General features: G+C 43.7%; 1 protein-coding gene across 1 annotated transcript in view; it reads right to left on the bottom strand.

The window, feature by feature from the left end:
* Ush2a (usherin) overlaps positions 1 to 15,861 on the bottom strand; it is a 680,823-nt gene that overhangs the window by 70,386 nt on the left and 594,576 nt on the right. The window contains exon 60 of the mRNA XM_085835345.1: positions 14,427 to 14,781. Within this exon, the coding sequence (XP_085691471.1) occupies positions 14,427 to 14,781 (355 nt within the window). The remainder of the gene's footprint in view (positions 1 to 14,426; positions 14,782 to 15,861) is intronic.

The raw sequence follows: 15,861 nt of genomic DNA, 5'->3' as shown, positions 1-15,861 counted from the left end.
TTGAAGGTCTAGTAAACCGGAGCCAGGTACCGTCACAAGTCAATGTTAACGTCACAGGCATACCCCAGGGTGTTCAGGCTGTAATTGAACACTGCACTAGACAAAGTAAGCTGCCCGTAGACCACTATAAACTCCAGGAGATATTCTTAGTGAGTTTTGTATTTCAAGTTGAGTCTCCGAGAAATTTCCTGAAGTTTCCCAGTGACTAGCCTTTCTTGTCTGGCTTTCTCTTCCCTTTCCCCGGTGCGAACTGGGGTCCCTGCCACAAAGCCATTCTGTTATGAATGAGAACTAAGACACTTCGTTAAAGGGATACAGTTTCTGGGATATGCTGTTGTGGAATAAAGAGGCAATGAGGAAAAAAATCATTTTGAAATAGGGTAATGCTCTTTAGCCCAGGTTGTCCTGGAACTCTATATAGCCCAGGCTGCCCTAAAACCTAATATTCGTCTGACTTAGCCTTTAGAATTATAAGTGTGTGCTCCTCTGCTATTTTTGTAATTTCTTATTATTTTTAAAAGTTTAATTGTGGACCAGTCCAGATATGACACAGGTAGAAAGAGTTTTTATTTCAGTTCCTGCTGATGACTATTCTCTGAGCTGGACCAAGTACCACTATCTTACTGCTTCACCTTGTGTGGTCTGCATCATAGTCAATTTCTAAGCCTTGCTTGCTAACTCCAGACCCTTGGCTCTAATTGCTGACCACCTCCCAGGGCAGAATCATCTGAGGGGATTATTTAGATTCATTTAAAAACGTCTTTAGTTTACTATCAACTGGGCAAGTGGGGACCCATTATAAAAACAGTACCTCTTGTCATCTTGAAATACAAAGTTGCCATCAGATGTTTGAAAGTATCAGATATTTGAAAGTAGACCTGCTGCTGTCCCTGATGGAATCAAGATCCTGCCTGCTATGCCTCTTTTCCCTTCTCTCTCTCTCTTTCTTTCTCTCTCCTTCCTTCCTTCCTTCCTTCCTTCCTTCCTTCCTTCCTTCCTTCCTTCCTTCCTTCTCTCTATCTCTCTTTCTTTCTCTCTTTCTCTTTCCTTCCTTTCCTTCCTTCCTTCCTTCTCTCTATCTCTCTTTCTTTCTCTCTTTCTCTTTCCTTCCTTTCCTTCCTTCCTTCCTTCCTTCCTTCCTTCCTTCCTTCCTCCCTTCCTTCCTTCCTTCCTTCTCTCTATCTCTCTTTCTTTCTCTCTTTCTCTTTCCTTCCTTTCCTTCCTTCCTTCCTTCCTTCCTTCTCTCTATCTCTCTTTCTTTCTCTCTTTCTCTTTCCTTCCTTTCCTTCCTTCCTTCCTTCCTTCCTTCCTTCTCTCTATCTCTCTTTCTTTCTCTCTTTCTCTTTCCTTCCTTTCCTTCCTTCCTTCCTTCCTTCCTTCCTTCCTTCCTTCCTTCCTCCCTTCCTTCCTTCCTTCCTTCTCTCTATCTCTCTTTCTTTCTCTCTTTCTCTTTCCTTCCTTTCCTTCCTTCCTTCCTTCCTTCCTTCCTTCCTTCCTTCCTTCCTTCCTTCCTTCCTCCCTTCCTCCCTCCCTTCCTTCCTTCCTTCCTTCTCTCTATCTCTCTTTCTTTCTCTCTTTCTCTTTCCTTCCTTTCCTTCCTTCCTTCCTTCCTTCCTTCCTTCCTTCCTTCCTTCCTTCCTCCCTTCCTTCCTTCCTGCCTTCTCTCTATCTCTCTTTCTTTCTCTCTTTCTCTTTCCTTCCTTTCCTTCCTTCCTTCCTTCCTTCCTTCCTTCCTTCCTTCTCTCTATCTCTCTTTCTTTCTCTCTTTCTCTTTCCTTCCTTTCCTTCCTTCCTTCCTTCCTTCCTTCCTTCCTTCCTTCTATCTATCTCTCTTTCTTTCTCTCTTTCTCTTTCCTTCCTTTCCTTCCTTCCTTCCTTCCTTCCTTCCTTCCTTCCTTCCTTCCTTCTCTCTATCTCTCTTTCTTTCTCTCTTTCTTTTTGAATCTAGTATACAGTCTAAGGCACAGGACTCTGAACCTTCCTGGCCCAAGCGATTTCTAATGCACTCAATATTTTATACATCATTTACTATATTCGTTCCAGGCAATGAATCACATCAAACCATGTGGAATCTGACTTCTGTGGTTTTCATCGATATTTAGTTTTTCAAAAATAACATCTTCTTCCTTCAGGCAACAGCTCAAGAGGTGATATGAAGCAGTGCAAAACACTGACTGACAATCAGATGGAGCCGCAGCTGAGTCGTAACCCTGTCATCCCATCCGCTGTGTGGCCTTGCACACATTATGTGGCATCTCTGAGCTTCTCTCCCCTTACTAATAATTATAGATGCTGACACTCTGTGGGGTGGAGGGGAGGGTATAAGATGAAATGTCATTTTTTGAAGTGTTCATGTATTTAATATAGACAGTTTTTGGCTTACAGATTGAAATTGGAATACAAAGATGATTCAGCTGTGAGTATATAGACTTCCTTCTGGGATGAAATAATAGAACATTAGGGAGGGTTTTGTTGTTGTTGTTGTTGTTTTAATTTCTAGAATATAATTGTAGTTAGGGTGTGAACCAGAAATAAAAGACAAGCTACTTCTTAATGTATTGGATTTTAGCCATTCATTAATTCATGATTCATTAACAAGTGTCTTTGTAAGGTGGCATTTTCCTAGGTGCTAGATGGGGGGACTGTAGGGAACACCCCCCAGAGCACAGGCTCACACTCAGCTCAGGGAGACAAGCAGGACACAGGATGGAAAAATAAAACATGTCGACAGATGAAGCCAAGTGCTCTGGAGAAAATGAAAGTGGGGGCCAGGGAGTTGACTCAGCTGTGAAAGTACCTGCATGGGCAGAATCTTGGGGACCTGAGCTGACCCTGCCTCAAATATCGTTTTAAAAAAAGGTGGAGAGCAACTGACTAAGACATTCAATATCAACCCATGGACTCCACATGCACACACATCCATACGTGTGCACGTACATAGCCATACAAACACATACACATATGTCAGGAAAGCATGACAGACAGTATTTGGGAGAAAAGGCAGAAGACTGTGGCTATGTGGGCTAGATCTGGCCTTGCCGAAGGTGATGGGTTAGTCAGAAAAGTGCAGCAGCCGCAGTTAGACAGCTTAGTGGGTAACAGTGCTGGGTGTGTGAGCCTCCTGACTGGAACGCACATAGTTGGAGGGAATAATCAAATGCACAGAGTTGTCCTCTGAACATGCGTGCACGCACACGCACACACACGCACACACACGCACACGCACACACAGGTTCTAAGAAACAAAAACTTGAAAGTACAGCAAGCAGCTGTGAGCATACCTAGGTAAAGAACACTCCCATAAAAACACTCCCAATCACTCTCCCTGCCCTTGACTCCAGTGAGGAGGCAGTTACTTAAGGCTCCTCATGAATATTAATGTTATGCAAATGAGGCACTCTTTGTTTCCTGGTGGTTCTTTTCCCTCCTTTCTCTTTCCTTTTTTTTTTTTAGTTTAAAGGTAAATTAAACACCGAACAAACCTTTCCCTTTGGGGGAATGGAGGAGAAAACAAACAAACAAACAAACAAACAAACAAAACAAAACAAAACAAACGAAGCAAAAGAGCTTAAAGAAGCAAGAATTAAAAGAGCCCCCCTGCCCCCATTTTATAAGCACCTCTACTGTACTAAGTTTTTCTCCTTGAAGTTTAATCTAACAGACCATGTTTCAGGGATTTTTAATTTTATTTTGTCTAATAAACATGAAAATATTGGAGGAATTGAAGTCTTATTTGGGTCTTTACTGTGATTATTAACAGCGTAAGAATAGACTGCTTTTAAATACACGGTGGGTGTGTTTAGGTTGACAGGGCTGCTTTCTTCAGAATTACAGGAAAATGGCACTTTGAATACTAGTTACTGATGAGGAGGGGAGTGGAGTGCCGTCCCTTCTGGCCAACAACAGATGAACTCAGCAAGGTCCATGGGCATCCTTGCCTGGGAACTGGCCACTCCTCTGGTCTGTTTCACCTTTCCTATCTATTCGGGGAGGGCAGAAGGCTGCAGGGTAAGACACACACACACACACACACACACACACACACACACTGACTAACAATGAGCGTCCGAGCTTGCTTTCAAAAATCCTGCTGATGGACGGACGAGACGAGATGAGAGAGTTAGAAGAAAGAGCTATTAGATAGGGCTCTTCTCCTGAAAAAGTTCCAGAGGGTTCTGCGTACTTGACATTACAGTAGTTTTCAAAATACTCCATCTTTCTGCTTGAGTTCTTTGTATGCTGGCTTGGCTGCTGTTATGTTTATGTATTTCTGACAGTGTTCTTAATGACACACTAACAGATTGTAAAACACGCTGCTGGCATTTACTTGTTTTTTATATTTTTAAAACAATGTCCTTCATGTAACAGTAGTTAAGCGCGGCAGAAGGACATCATTAGAGCCATGGTTAAACTGTAATTTACACCATTAGGAAGGCAGGAGCAATTTTTATTGCCTGGCAATTTTCTTGCTGAAATATTTGGACCATATGGCTCAATTTGTGTAATAACCTTAATTTCTGCACCCTTCAGGTCTGCCTCCATCTCCCACGGAATGGTAAAATGCGCTTTAACAGAAAAGGCAACTGTCTATACTTAGAGAGTTGAGATTAATAACATGTCACGTCCTGTTTTTGGTGAAGGAATTCGAGCAGCGGCCAGATGGTATCTCTACAAATAACTGTCAGGGGTCTTGATCTAATCAATACAATGTATTAATACATCTCCCGTTGCTGTTCCTCCAGGGGCTGGCACAGAACATCTGGAAGGGGTGGGTAAGGGGGGCGCTGAGGAGAAAGCCGATTCTTTTCAGAATCAAACTGAGCCCAATTAATTTTTCATGTATCCTTGATAACTGTTTCATAATGAGCTATGTGTCTTGACGGATTTGGGGTTGGCAGAGCCGGCTGCCCCGGCTTTCTATCCCCATTCAGTCCACTTATAGAAACCAACCCATTAATCAAGCTATCTGGCATAAAACCTGAATCTCAGCTCAGCAAGAGATCAATAATATCATAAAAAAAAAAAAAAACCCACAGAACCATCCACTAATGGGCATAGGTATCCAGCCATGACTTTAGTAATTGCTTGAGCAAAAATAAAACTCTGGGTCATAATCACTGAATAGGAACTTATATGATAAAATTCATTACTTGTGTCTTGTCGAAAGGAAACATTTACATCTGTTAAAAATATACTGTCATTTTACTGGCTTGTCTAGACCATTATCTTTTAGGGTTAGACAATGTTCCCCTTAGAAGGGATTAAAACTCTCTGATTTGATAATGTGCATATTTAATAATTTAAGTATCATATAAAATGTTTTAAAAATGAGTTATTATACTTATTTTAAATTCAGAGCACCTATGGGGCTTCTTCAACATACTCTTTAGCCTGGCTGTGTAGGACACATTGCTTATAGATGTGATATTATGTCATCAGATCTTTCTACTCTGGTTGGTTTAGTGGTAACATTTATAATTTAATCTATAAATCCTATCACTTCCCCAAGTGGGATGGTTTTGTTCTGAACTTTCTGTCTTTTACCAGATTCGAGCCAGTTCTCAGAACTCTCTGGGCTTGAGAGTGGGGGTTGCAGGGGTGGTGCCACTGCAATGCCTCTGTTTAGGGAAAAGAACTCAGAACAAGTTAGGGAGGTGGAGGTAACCCATTATGTGCTTCGTTGAAACATTCCCTATTGGCTCTTAGTCAACAAGTAGAAAACTGTTCTATCCCGGGGAGATCTTAAGGAGGTCACGTGACTGAATCCTGCTTAGGTGACATTCAGGCCTCAAGAATCACCGAAGAGCTGAAGGGTGAAGTACCATCTATCTCTGATGACAGTGGGACTCAGAGTTGTGATGCCTGTTTGTCCTGTCTGTGGCTTGTGCACACTAGGATGCGTGTGTGCATCAGTGGGAGGTTGGAGTCAGGGGTAGATGAGTTAAGCTCCTCTTTACTCTCTTAGCATTCACGCTCACAGACAGTGCCTAGGTGGGACGAGTGAGTGCCTGTTGTTCCTCCCCAGCCCTGCCAGGCAGTCTGGAGGAATAAACTCTCCCTTTGAATCCATTATAGTTTCTGTAGATTCTCGGATTCTCAGAAGAAATGCCACAAATAGCTAACTAATGTATGACCAAGTATTTCTTGGTCATGATCATCAGATTAGATCTGATGTTTTCAGTCCTCAATTGCAAATAGCATGCAATTTTCATATATTCATGAAGTTTCAAAGAAGCCGTTGCCCAGATTCCCAACTTTCATTTTGTTTGTTGACATCTGGTTGGCGTACATAAGTAGAAAGCACTCTAGTTAGAGGAAATTTGTGGAGGGCTTCGACATTGCCAAGCAAGAAAGCCACTGACAGATGTAAATTCTACAACAATACCTGAAATCTCTGATCCACTTTGTCTGGCTTCTAGAATTTCCAATCAGTGCGGTGTCATTATCAGATAATTAATTTATGCAAACTTAAACCCTCTAAGACTCAGACAGAAAATATTTCCTCTGCTCGTCTCCCAACTCATAGGGCCGAGGATGCTAGCACCTTCTGCTTTATAATAGGCAAGTTGAAAAAAAAAAGTTCTGAAGGTGTTTCACCTTATGAAATGATAAGGAGTTCAAAGGATTCATTTGCAAGCCCGTCACATACCGTTCACAGGTGGTGGGTGTGGGTCATTGCGTTTGGATTAAAAAGGAAATGTCTCTCCCTCCATGAGAGGTCAGCAGCTTGTGTAAGGCGAAAGCTTTTCGCTGTTCGGCACGATTAGAATATTCCAGCAGTGGTTCCAGTAATTTAGAAATCACAGTATTGTTGTAATATTTTTCTAGGCTTCAGGAGCTCACAATTGTTTGGCCCAATCAAATCTGGGAACACTGGAGAAGTTATCACCCATCAAGGTAATTACTTTCAAGTTGAAATAATTACTCTATCAATGTTAATGGTCTTTCAACTTCAATAAAGCACTCACCTGCCGATAATCACGGCTAACCTCTTGCTCCGCTGCAATTCCCTCTCTATTTAGTGGGTTATATTACAGCCGTTACAGTGGTCACTTGTCCTGAACAGCTGCTGACTTTCGCTTTGATCGGCTGTGAACCAGAAAGAATTGGTCATCTGTGTATGATATCCCCTCACCCATCAGCCCTTGCAGAGCCAAGGAGGTGACTGCAGGGCTGTAATGGGGTTCTTCAGGGGCAGCCATCTTGTCTCAGGTAGTGGCCACTTTCCACTGGTGACAAGAGCAGAATAGTTCAATTAACTTCTGCCCTTCACTGTCATTTACAGCTTGCTGTCTCTGCTAACTGGCATGGATCCTGAATTTATGACGTCGCCCATTGCCGTGCTCATTTTGGATTATCATGTGTTGTAGACAAGGCTTATTGGGGGTTCTTGGGTGTCTGAGTGGAGTGCCTCTGTAATTGAGTTAAAAGCCAGAAAGAAGCACCATACTTGGGCCAACAGCCTATGAGTGTCCCTGCCCACTGTCCTCCAGGTCCTAAGAGTCTGGTATTTGACAATGGTGATGCCAGTTTGTATGATGTGGGGAGTAAGTATTGGGGGCTGGTCCTGTTAATACAAGCTGAGATCTAAAGGAGGGGTGCGCGCGCGCACACACACACACACACACACACACACACACACGGCAGGTAAACAGCGTGATATGGGCAGTGGAGGTCTTGGGGTGGGCTTTGACTGTGGCAGGGAAGACAGCCTACACACATACACACAGAGAGATGCAGAGAGAGAGAGAGAGAGAGCATCATATTCTTGCTTTGCAACCTATGAGACCCTACCAAATCTGGTACTCAGGGAATTACTTGAAAATTGTAAACTCAGAATTTTGTTGCCAGGTGGTAGCAAATGTAAAACAAGGTTTTATTATGTACAGCCAATCAGTCTAGCTGTTCCCTTTGAACCTCTGTCTTAGCTGCATTTGCTGATTTATTTCAGCACCGCAGAGCGCAGGGCATCAAGTCTCAGTTTGCTACATTGCCATTGATAGTGCTTTACACTTCAAGTGCAGTAATGGATTCGCGAATGCGATAGCTCTGTGAGATACAGGACAGTTTAGTTCAGACTTTGAGCGAATGAAAGATGATTTGTAAGGGTAAAACTGTGCTCTCAGAAGAAATGATGCCGGTGGAGATCCTATATGGTCTTTGAGAAGGAGTCAGGACACAGTTTGGAGGATTTAAGGGAGGACCGGATATGGCAGCAAGGAAGAGGGAAGGTCTCAAGATGACCTGGCTTGATTGAGCAGTCAGAGGGACAATAAGGTGATGTAGTTATATAACAGGGTGTGAAACATATCTGTTGTGGGGAATCATGTGCTTAGCTTAGAAAAATAAAGGATAAGAGCTGGCTGTGGTGATTACTGCCTATAAATCCCAGCACTGTAAAGACAGGCTGGAGGATTACCTGTTCTAGGCCAACCTGGGCTACAAAGCAAGTTAAGTAAGTGGCGATGAAATCTACTGGAACTATAAATCTTAAAGAATCAGCCTTTGCTCTCCTCTTCTCTGAAGGTCTGTGTACGGTAAGCTACCGTAAAAGGATAGCTAAGTTTGGACTGGTGAAATGGCTATGCAGGCAAGGGTGTTTGCTAGCAAGCTCAGTGACCTGAGCTGGATCTTTGGTCCACAAGATGGGAGGAGGGAACTGACTCTAGCAAACTGTCCTCTGACTTCCCTATACACACTGTGGCACACACACACACACACATACACACACACACACACACACACACACACAAAGTAAATCATTCTCGTGTTTTTGAAAGCATGTCTGGGCTCATGAAAAGCCAATCAAAGAGGGGAATCTAGCTGATAAGTGAGAGCACTGATCATTTCCTTTCTCCCTGGGGGCGGGCATAAAGCGACTTTTCTCCCCCAACTCTGTGAAGGCATATGAGGGATAAACATCTCAGAGAATTATTTGGAGGAGCTGAGAATCCCAAGGAAGAAGTGATTGACATTCTACCCTTGGAATGGGGCCTCCTATGGAAAAAGAGACTCTTGGGCAATTTTGGATCTAGACACATGGGTGGAGAAGGGTCTGGAGGTTCTTAATGCAATCCTAGGATTTGATGATCATGACCCAACACAGAAGATGAGTGCTTCTTACTCAACGCGCTCTGAAGCTGAGGTGCGATTGGGTGTCGGCTTAGAGAGCTGGTAACAGACATTCATAGGAAAGATTACCATGGACAATACATACTTCCATCATTTGGTAAGACAAGTGCTCTGTAGGCCTCAAGGATGCTAAGAAAGCAGTATCAATGTGACAGGTTGGGAAGTTGGCTGGCCTTGAGGGTGGGGAGGAAAGAGAAGCTGTTGGTTTGACTGCTAGGAGAGTGACAGAAAGGGACACAAAACAGCAGCAGGAGCAACAACAGCAACAACAACCAACCATGTCACCAGGCTGGCCTCCATCAGAGGATGGGGCATGGGAATTTTGTGGGGTTCGGTACATATCCTGCAGATATAATTCCCACGAGGCACCTGCCTGGCAGTGACAATGGAAGATGAATGAAATCATAAACATCTGGTCATTCTTACACCATTCATCTCCCTTCCCTTCTTCCTTCCTTGTCGTCCCTCACACCCTCCCTCTCCCCCATCCTCCCTCCTTCTTTCCTCCTCTACCCCACCCCTTCCCATGATTCTGAGATCAGTGCAAGAACAGAAAAATAAATAGGGAAGAGTCACATGACTATGATGTCTCCTCTTTGAACCAGTGGATTTAGGTGATGTGGTTGGTGGTGATCATTGACTCAAAAATGCACTGTGGGACCCACCTTTGGCATTGTTGATGAATAGAAAAGGAAGTCCAGAAAAGGAGCTGGTGAGAATGAAGTGCTGGGAGCCACACAAAGCTTTTTCAGGGGAGTAGAGGAAAGGAGATCATGCAAGGCTAGTGAACAAGAACGCAACATCAAATCAAACACGCCCTGATAATGAGACGTCACTGTTTTATATGATGCTAGCCTGTACATGCTCTGCCTTATTCATGTAATAGAAAGAATGACCTAGTTACACCATAAAATGTGAAAAAATCTCTCTATTGGGCAGACACACTAGGGCGTCTAGGTGGAGCTGCCAAGGGTTTTCCCTACCATTGTCTGTAACAGAGATCCTTCTAGAATGAAGTCATCTTACAGAGCGTTCCCACCGCTCAATAAATGGCTCTGCAGAGGAAAGGCTGAGAAATACCACACGGCCACAGCTACAACCAGCGTAAGATCATGCGTAAGAAGCCATAATATTTTACATTATAATAAGCCAAAACGAAAATGGGATTAGAATTGAGTTCATCAATTCACTCACAAACCTTTCATAATAGGGCAATTATGAAGTATCTCATAATGTGTTTTGGCTACAAATCTGTTTAATGGTAAGGAGATCTGGGCCAAGCACATGAGGAAATTTTAAATGCCTCCTCCTTGACATTGGGAAAGGGAGTTTGGCAACCAGAGCGTAGAGACTAGTGTTGTAATTCTGGATTTTATGCCCAGATAAGAAGCCAACTCTTACTGACCCAAATCGCTTGCTCATCTCATCAGCTCCTTATGCCTGATTCTACATATGGAGCGAGATACCATCAGGGTACTGGGCAAAGGTATGCTTTGGGCTCGGTGTTCTATAATCTGTAGGGCAAGCAGGGACATGCTTAGAGCACCGGCTTGTAGGTAAAACCCCTTTGCCTTTAAAACCCAAATTATTTCTGCCAGCGCAGTGACAGGTGCCAGGGAGCAAAAGCAAACAGACCTGAGTGGTTGGTGGCAGCCTCGCCAGCCTCGCCAGGAGCGTTCCTGCAAGTAGCACCATGGAACTCTTGCATGCCAAGAGAGGCTAAATTCAGCCTCTCTTCTGACACCGCCCCATCCATCACAGAGCTAATGGGGGAAGTAAGTTTAAGGATTTGTAACCGAAGCCTGTTTTCAGTAAGGAAGTCTACAAAGATCTGAGGACACCCTCAGAGTGTGTGGGTCTTTGCGTTTCAGAAGGACCAACTTAGACTAGAAGAGAGATGGCTTTTTGCGATGTTGGGTAGAGAAATTAGAGATGTATTAAAAGCCACAGAGTCCCCATTTCTCCTCTCCTGCTGCCTCTGCTGTTGCTGTTCCTCCTGCCAAGATATCTCCTCTTCACCCCCATGGAGGGCCCCCGCTGCCTGTTCTCCATCCACTGCCACCTCCAGCAGGATTCATGGCTCCACCACACCTGCTTCGTGCAGCTCTCCCAGCAACCTCCACCTGTTTCTAAACAACTCTGGGGGAGGGGGCGGACTCAGGCAAGCCAGAGATGAGCTTACACCATGGGTGGTGATATTTGGTGGTCCCTTGAGTATATGTGGGACCACAATTATCAAGGGATCAAATAAGCGACATTTGGAATGTCTTTCACAAGTTGGGGTTGATTTGTTTTTCTAACTGTGTGTTTGCACTCCGTGCCTCATTAATAGTAAACACCACTTCTTTGCTGGGGAAAATTTCAGCCAGAGCAAGTAAATCCAGGAGGAGTCTTGGAGCAACATTTAAAAGGGAGTCCTCTATGCCGAGACAGAAGACACCCAGTAGTGAGGGGCTTAGAAACCTCAGACTCCAGCTAATAACTTTTGCCTCACATTTGATCCACCGACTTTGTACCCAGTCACTGCTTGACTCAACCTCATAGTACACCCCAACACTGAGTACTGATAAGGAAAATCGTTTTCGATGACTTTTTATCCACCATGATTAAATCTGCTTGACCCTAAAGACTGTTGCAGCAATATAGGGAGGTCATGTCATTCAGAAAACAAACAAATAAAAAAACAGGCTTAAATTTTAGAAGAAGATATTTGGCTATATAGTGTGATGGTTAGTCTTTTTTGTCAACTTGACACAAGCCAGGGTGATCTTGGAAGATGAACTTCTGCTGAGGCAATGCCTCCTCCATCAGACTGACCTGTATGTAGGTAAGTCAGTCAGTCACTCACTCCCTGCCAGCCATGGTGGGAGGAGCCACTCCCACTCTGGAGCAGCAGACTGGTCCTGGGGTGTCTAAGAAAGCAGGAGAGTGAGCAACAGAGAGCAAGCTGGTAAGAACATTCTTCTGTGGTCTCTACTTTAGTTCTTGCCTCCAAGGTCCTATCTTGAGTTTCTGTGTTGACTTCTCTTCATGATAGGCTCTGACCAGGATGTATACTACAAATAAGCCCTTTCCTCCACAAGTGGCCTTTGCTCTTTGCTCAAAGTTTGTCTGTCTGTCTGTCTGTCTGTCTGTCTGTATGATTGTTACACACACACACACACACACACACACACACACACACACACGATATATATGGGAATCGGAGGGAATGAGAGTCATAAACCATAGTCTATTTTTCTGATGATCTTACTCAGAATATCAGTCCATGTGAATTTATGGTGACTGTGTCCTGGGGATTTGGCCTGGTGACCAGAATGTCTGAATCCTGGCTTTATAGAAGATGGCCTTGGTTGCTTGAACAATTCAGATGGAGCTTTCTGGATGAATCTGACCAAATCTCTGGGGAGTCTTGCTCTCACAGTCATTGATCCGGAATGTTGGAAGGCCACTTGGGATGAATGCTCACATTCAAAAATAAGATATAGGGATATTATAATTTCCTGATTATTCTGTCTAGTCTCTTCAGCATCATATAGACTAATAAGTTTTAGAAAAGCAGAAAAAGTGCTGCATGATGTGACTGTCAGGATGGGGACGTTGAAGGCAATGGCAGGAAGCACTCCTTGTGTAGCTTTCAGCCTGAGGCCACAGGCTGGCTGCTCTTCCAGGAACATGTTAGCAATGTATAAATAGAACCCAGCAGAACAAACAAAGGACAGAGACCTCACATCCATTGGATCCTTAAATCATGTTTTATAATAAGACCACACAAGCAATGACTCATGGTATTCTCCCCAAGGAATTCCATTAGACCTGGGGAGAATATATGACTAGTGGGTGAACTCGTGGAAGTCATATGCTGAAAGAACAAAGGCTTGGTCATTGTTACTGATGCCTTTGATGAAAATATATTTATGACAGTATTTCAGTATTTTAACCAAAATTACAGGTAAAAGATTAGAGTACAAGTTCTAAGAATACAGTTTGTAAAAACATTTTCTTACAGATCAAATGATCAGCTGAAATGATGGTTTCTACATGAGACAGTGGCTACTAATATTTATAAAGAAGGGTCTGGAAATTAAATGGGGAAATGCTGATAGAAACAGGATGTCCAAAAGGAGAACAAAATATCCATTGTGAAATAAGATGAGGACATCTGAGCTGATGTCTTCTCTCCCGTGCTGCTTATGGTCGGGTCGTACGAGAAAAAGTCAGATGGTGGTAAATGTTATACTTTACCGTCCACTCACAAAGGTTCTCTTGGAATTACATCACAGCACACTAACCTGGTGCTCGTTCTCCATCCTGACAAACATGAACTCCTTAACTTCCATATAAATTGGACTTCCATAGGCTTAAAGCACAGGCAAATGGCTTTAATTTTAAAAAACTATTATCCAATGCAACCTAGACCTCTCCTTATTTGCAAGGGTTGGTCAGTGACGTCTCAGAACACTTTGGAGACCATGAGCATCCACTTCCTACAGCCCTAACATTTCATTTTTCTCCACACAGGTTCTCCAGCCTGAGTGCTTCTGGTCGACCTTGAGGCATCTCCGGAGCAATGCTTTCCGTATGATACCTGCTCTTGGAATGTGACTCATGATTGGCCAGTGGTGGGGTGTGGGATCTGAATCCCAGTGCAGTGGGCACTATAGGTTTTCTTATTTTTTTTCCATAAAATTCACATCTCTACAATAGTGTACAAAAATTTCTAAGACAAAGCCCATCACACTTCTGCATCTCTCATAGAATAGGAGTATTTTGCATAAAGAAAACTCTCAGGAAATACTAGGTGAACTAATGAAATTGTTTTATGCATCAGGGGTAAGAGTTCAGGACAGAATAATCAATACCCTGTTGGAACACATGTGTCTTTTGTAGCACATGAACTATTATTGTCCCCTCTCTGTGTGCATATAAACATACATATGTGTGTAAGATTAATTCTTTGACATACTAGAAAATTACATATTCTTATCTTGATATCATTCCTGTACAATATTGAGGGACATACTGAGTTATTCCTATTTAGTGGGTTTGTAAAGGTACAGAGATTAATTTCTTTGCAAGGAAAAATACCAATCAGTTCCCGTCTGCCGACCAGTCCCAAATACACCTCAGACTCAATTGATTATTTTATCCCTAGGACCAGATTGCTGTTTTTCACATACAAAAAATTCATACACTTTTGCTCTAAGTGAGGAAAGTGACAAGCAGATAAGGAAATGAATTATAACCTGTTAACCAGATAATCTGAGGGCTTGTTATGGATTCTAAGTTCTTACCGTCACTGTGAAAGCATGCACGGTAGAACTGCTGGGTGCTGCCGCATCTGGTCTTTCTTGGTAGATCACATGGTACTGGGAGATAAGGCCATTGGGGGCCTCTGGCTCTGTCCAGTTTAGCAGGGCTGAATGAGCACTGGTGGCTTGAACCCGTGGTGCTGGGAGGTCTCGAGGTGGGGCTTCCAGGGTCTGTATTGTGGACCATGGGCTGTCCACTACACCCTTGGAGTTCCAGGCTCTCACTCGGTACTCATACAGTGTAAAAGGCCGCAGAGTGCCGGTATCATCAGTAAACTCCAGAGCTCCTTCTGACCAGACAAAGAGCAGAGACTCCTCTTCAGTGTCAGCAGGACGCCTGCAAAAGGACCAAGCAAGCCATGTGACACCCAGACACAGCTTCACACATGCACGAGAGAGAGAGAGAGAGAGAGAGAGAGAGAGAGAGAGAGAGAGAGAGAGAGAGAGAGATAGATAGAGAGAGAGAGAGAGACTGTGTTTAGGATTCCTCCCTCCTTTCTTGGTTATCGAGAAGGTTATCTTCTTCCAACTTATTGTTCTTTATGAGGAATGTGCTAGACGTCTGCTCAAGGCCATTTCTAAAATGTATTTGACTCATGTGTGTGCATGTGTGTGTGTATGTGTGTGTGCATGCATGTATGTGTGTGTGCATGTATGTGCGGTTGTGTGTGCGTGTGTTGAAAAGTGCATACAGGTCATAAGAAACATGCAAATATAAGAGATATAAAAATTAGCCAATACAGTACTGTGATGCTTAATATTGTCAACATGACAAGTTCTACCATCACCTAGGAGACAAATCTCTGGGCAAGCCTGTGAGGAAATGTCTAGATTGGGTCAGCTGAGCTGAGAAGACTCACCCTATGAGTGGCATCTTCTCATGGGCTGGGCTCCTGGACTGAATAAAAACACGAAAGCAAGCTGTGCACCAGTACACACACCTCTCGGCTTGACTGTGGATGTAATGGGACACTCGTGCACCTCTCCACTTCTCCACTAAGGATGTAACCAGGATACTCCTGTGCCTCTCCACTTCTCCACTAAGGATGTAACCAGGATACTCCTGTGCCTCTCCACTTCTCCACTAAGGATGTAACCAGGATACTCCTGTACCTCTCCACTTCTCCACTAAGGATGTAACCAGGATACTCCTGCACCTCTCCACTTCTCCACTAAGGATGTAACCAGGATACTCCTGCACCTCTCCACTTCTCCACTAAGGATGTAACCAGGATACTCCTGCACCTCTCCACTTCTCCACTAAGGATGTAACCAGGATACTCCTGCACCTCTCCTCTTCTCCACTAAGGATGTAACCAGGATACTCCTGCACCTCTCCACTTCTCCACTAAGGATGTAACCAGGATACTCCTGTGCCTCTCCACTTCTCCACTAAGGATGTAACCAGGATACTCCT

Source organism: Mus caroli, unplaced genomic scaffold, assembly GCF_978045245.1.
Source record: "Mus caroli unplaced genomic scaffold, Mus_caroli_1 scaffold_1, whole genome shotgun sequence".
Classification (NCBI taxonomy): domain Eukaryota; kingdom Metazoa; phylum Chordata; class Mammalia; order Rodentia; family Muridae; genus Mus; species Mus caroli.
Note: the sequence above shows the minus strand (reverse complement) of the source record. Positions and strands in the feature narration are given on the sequence as shown.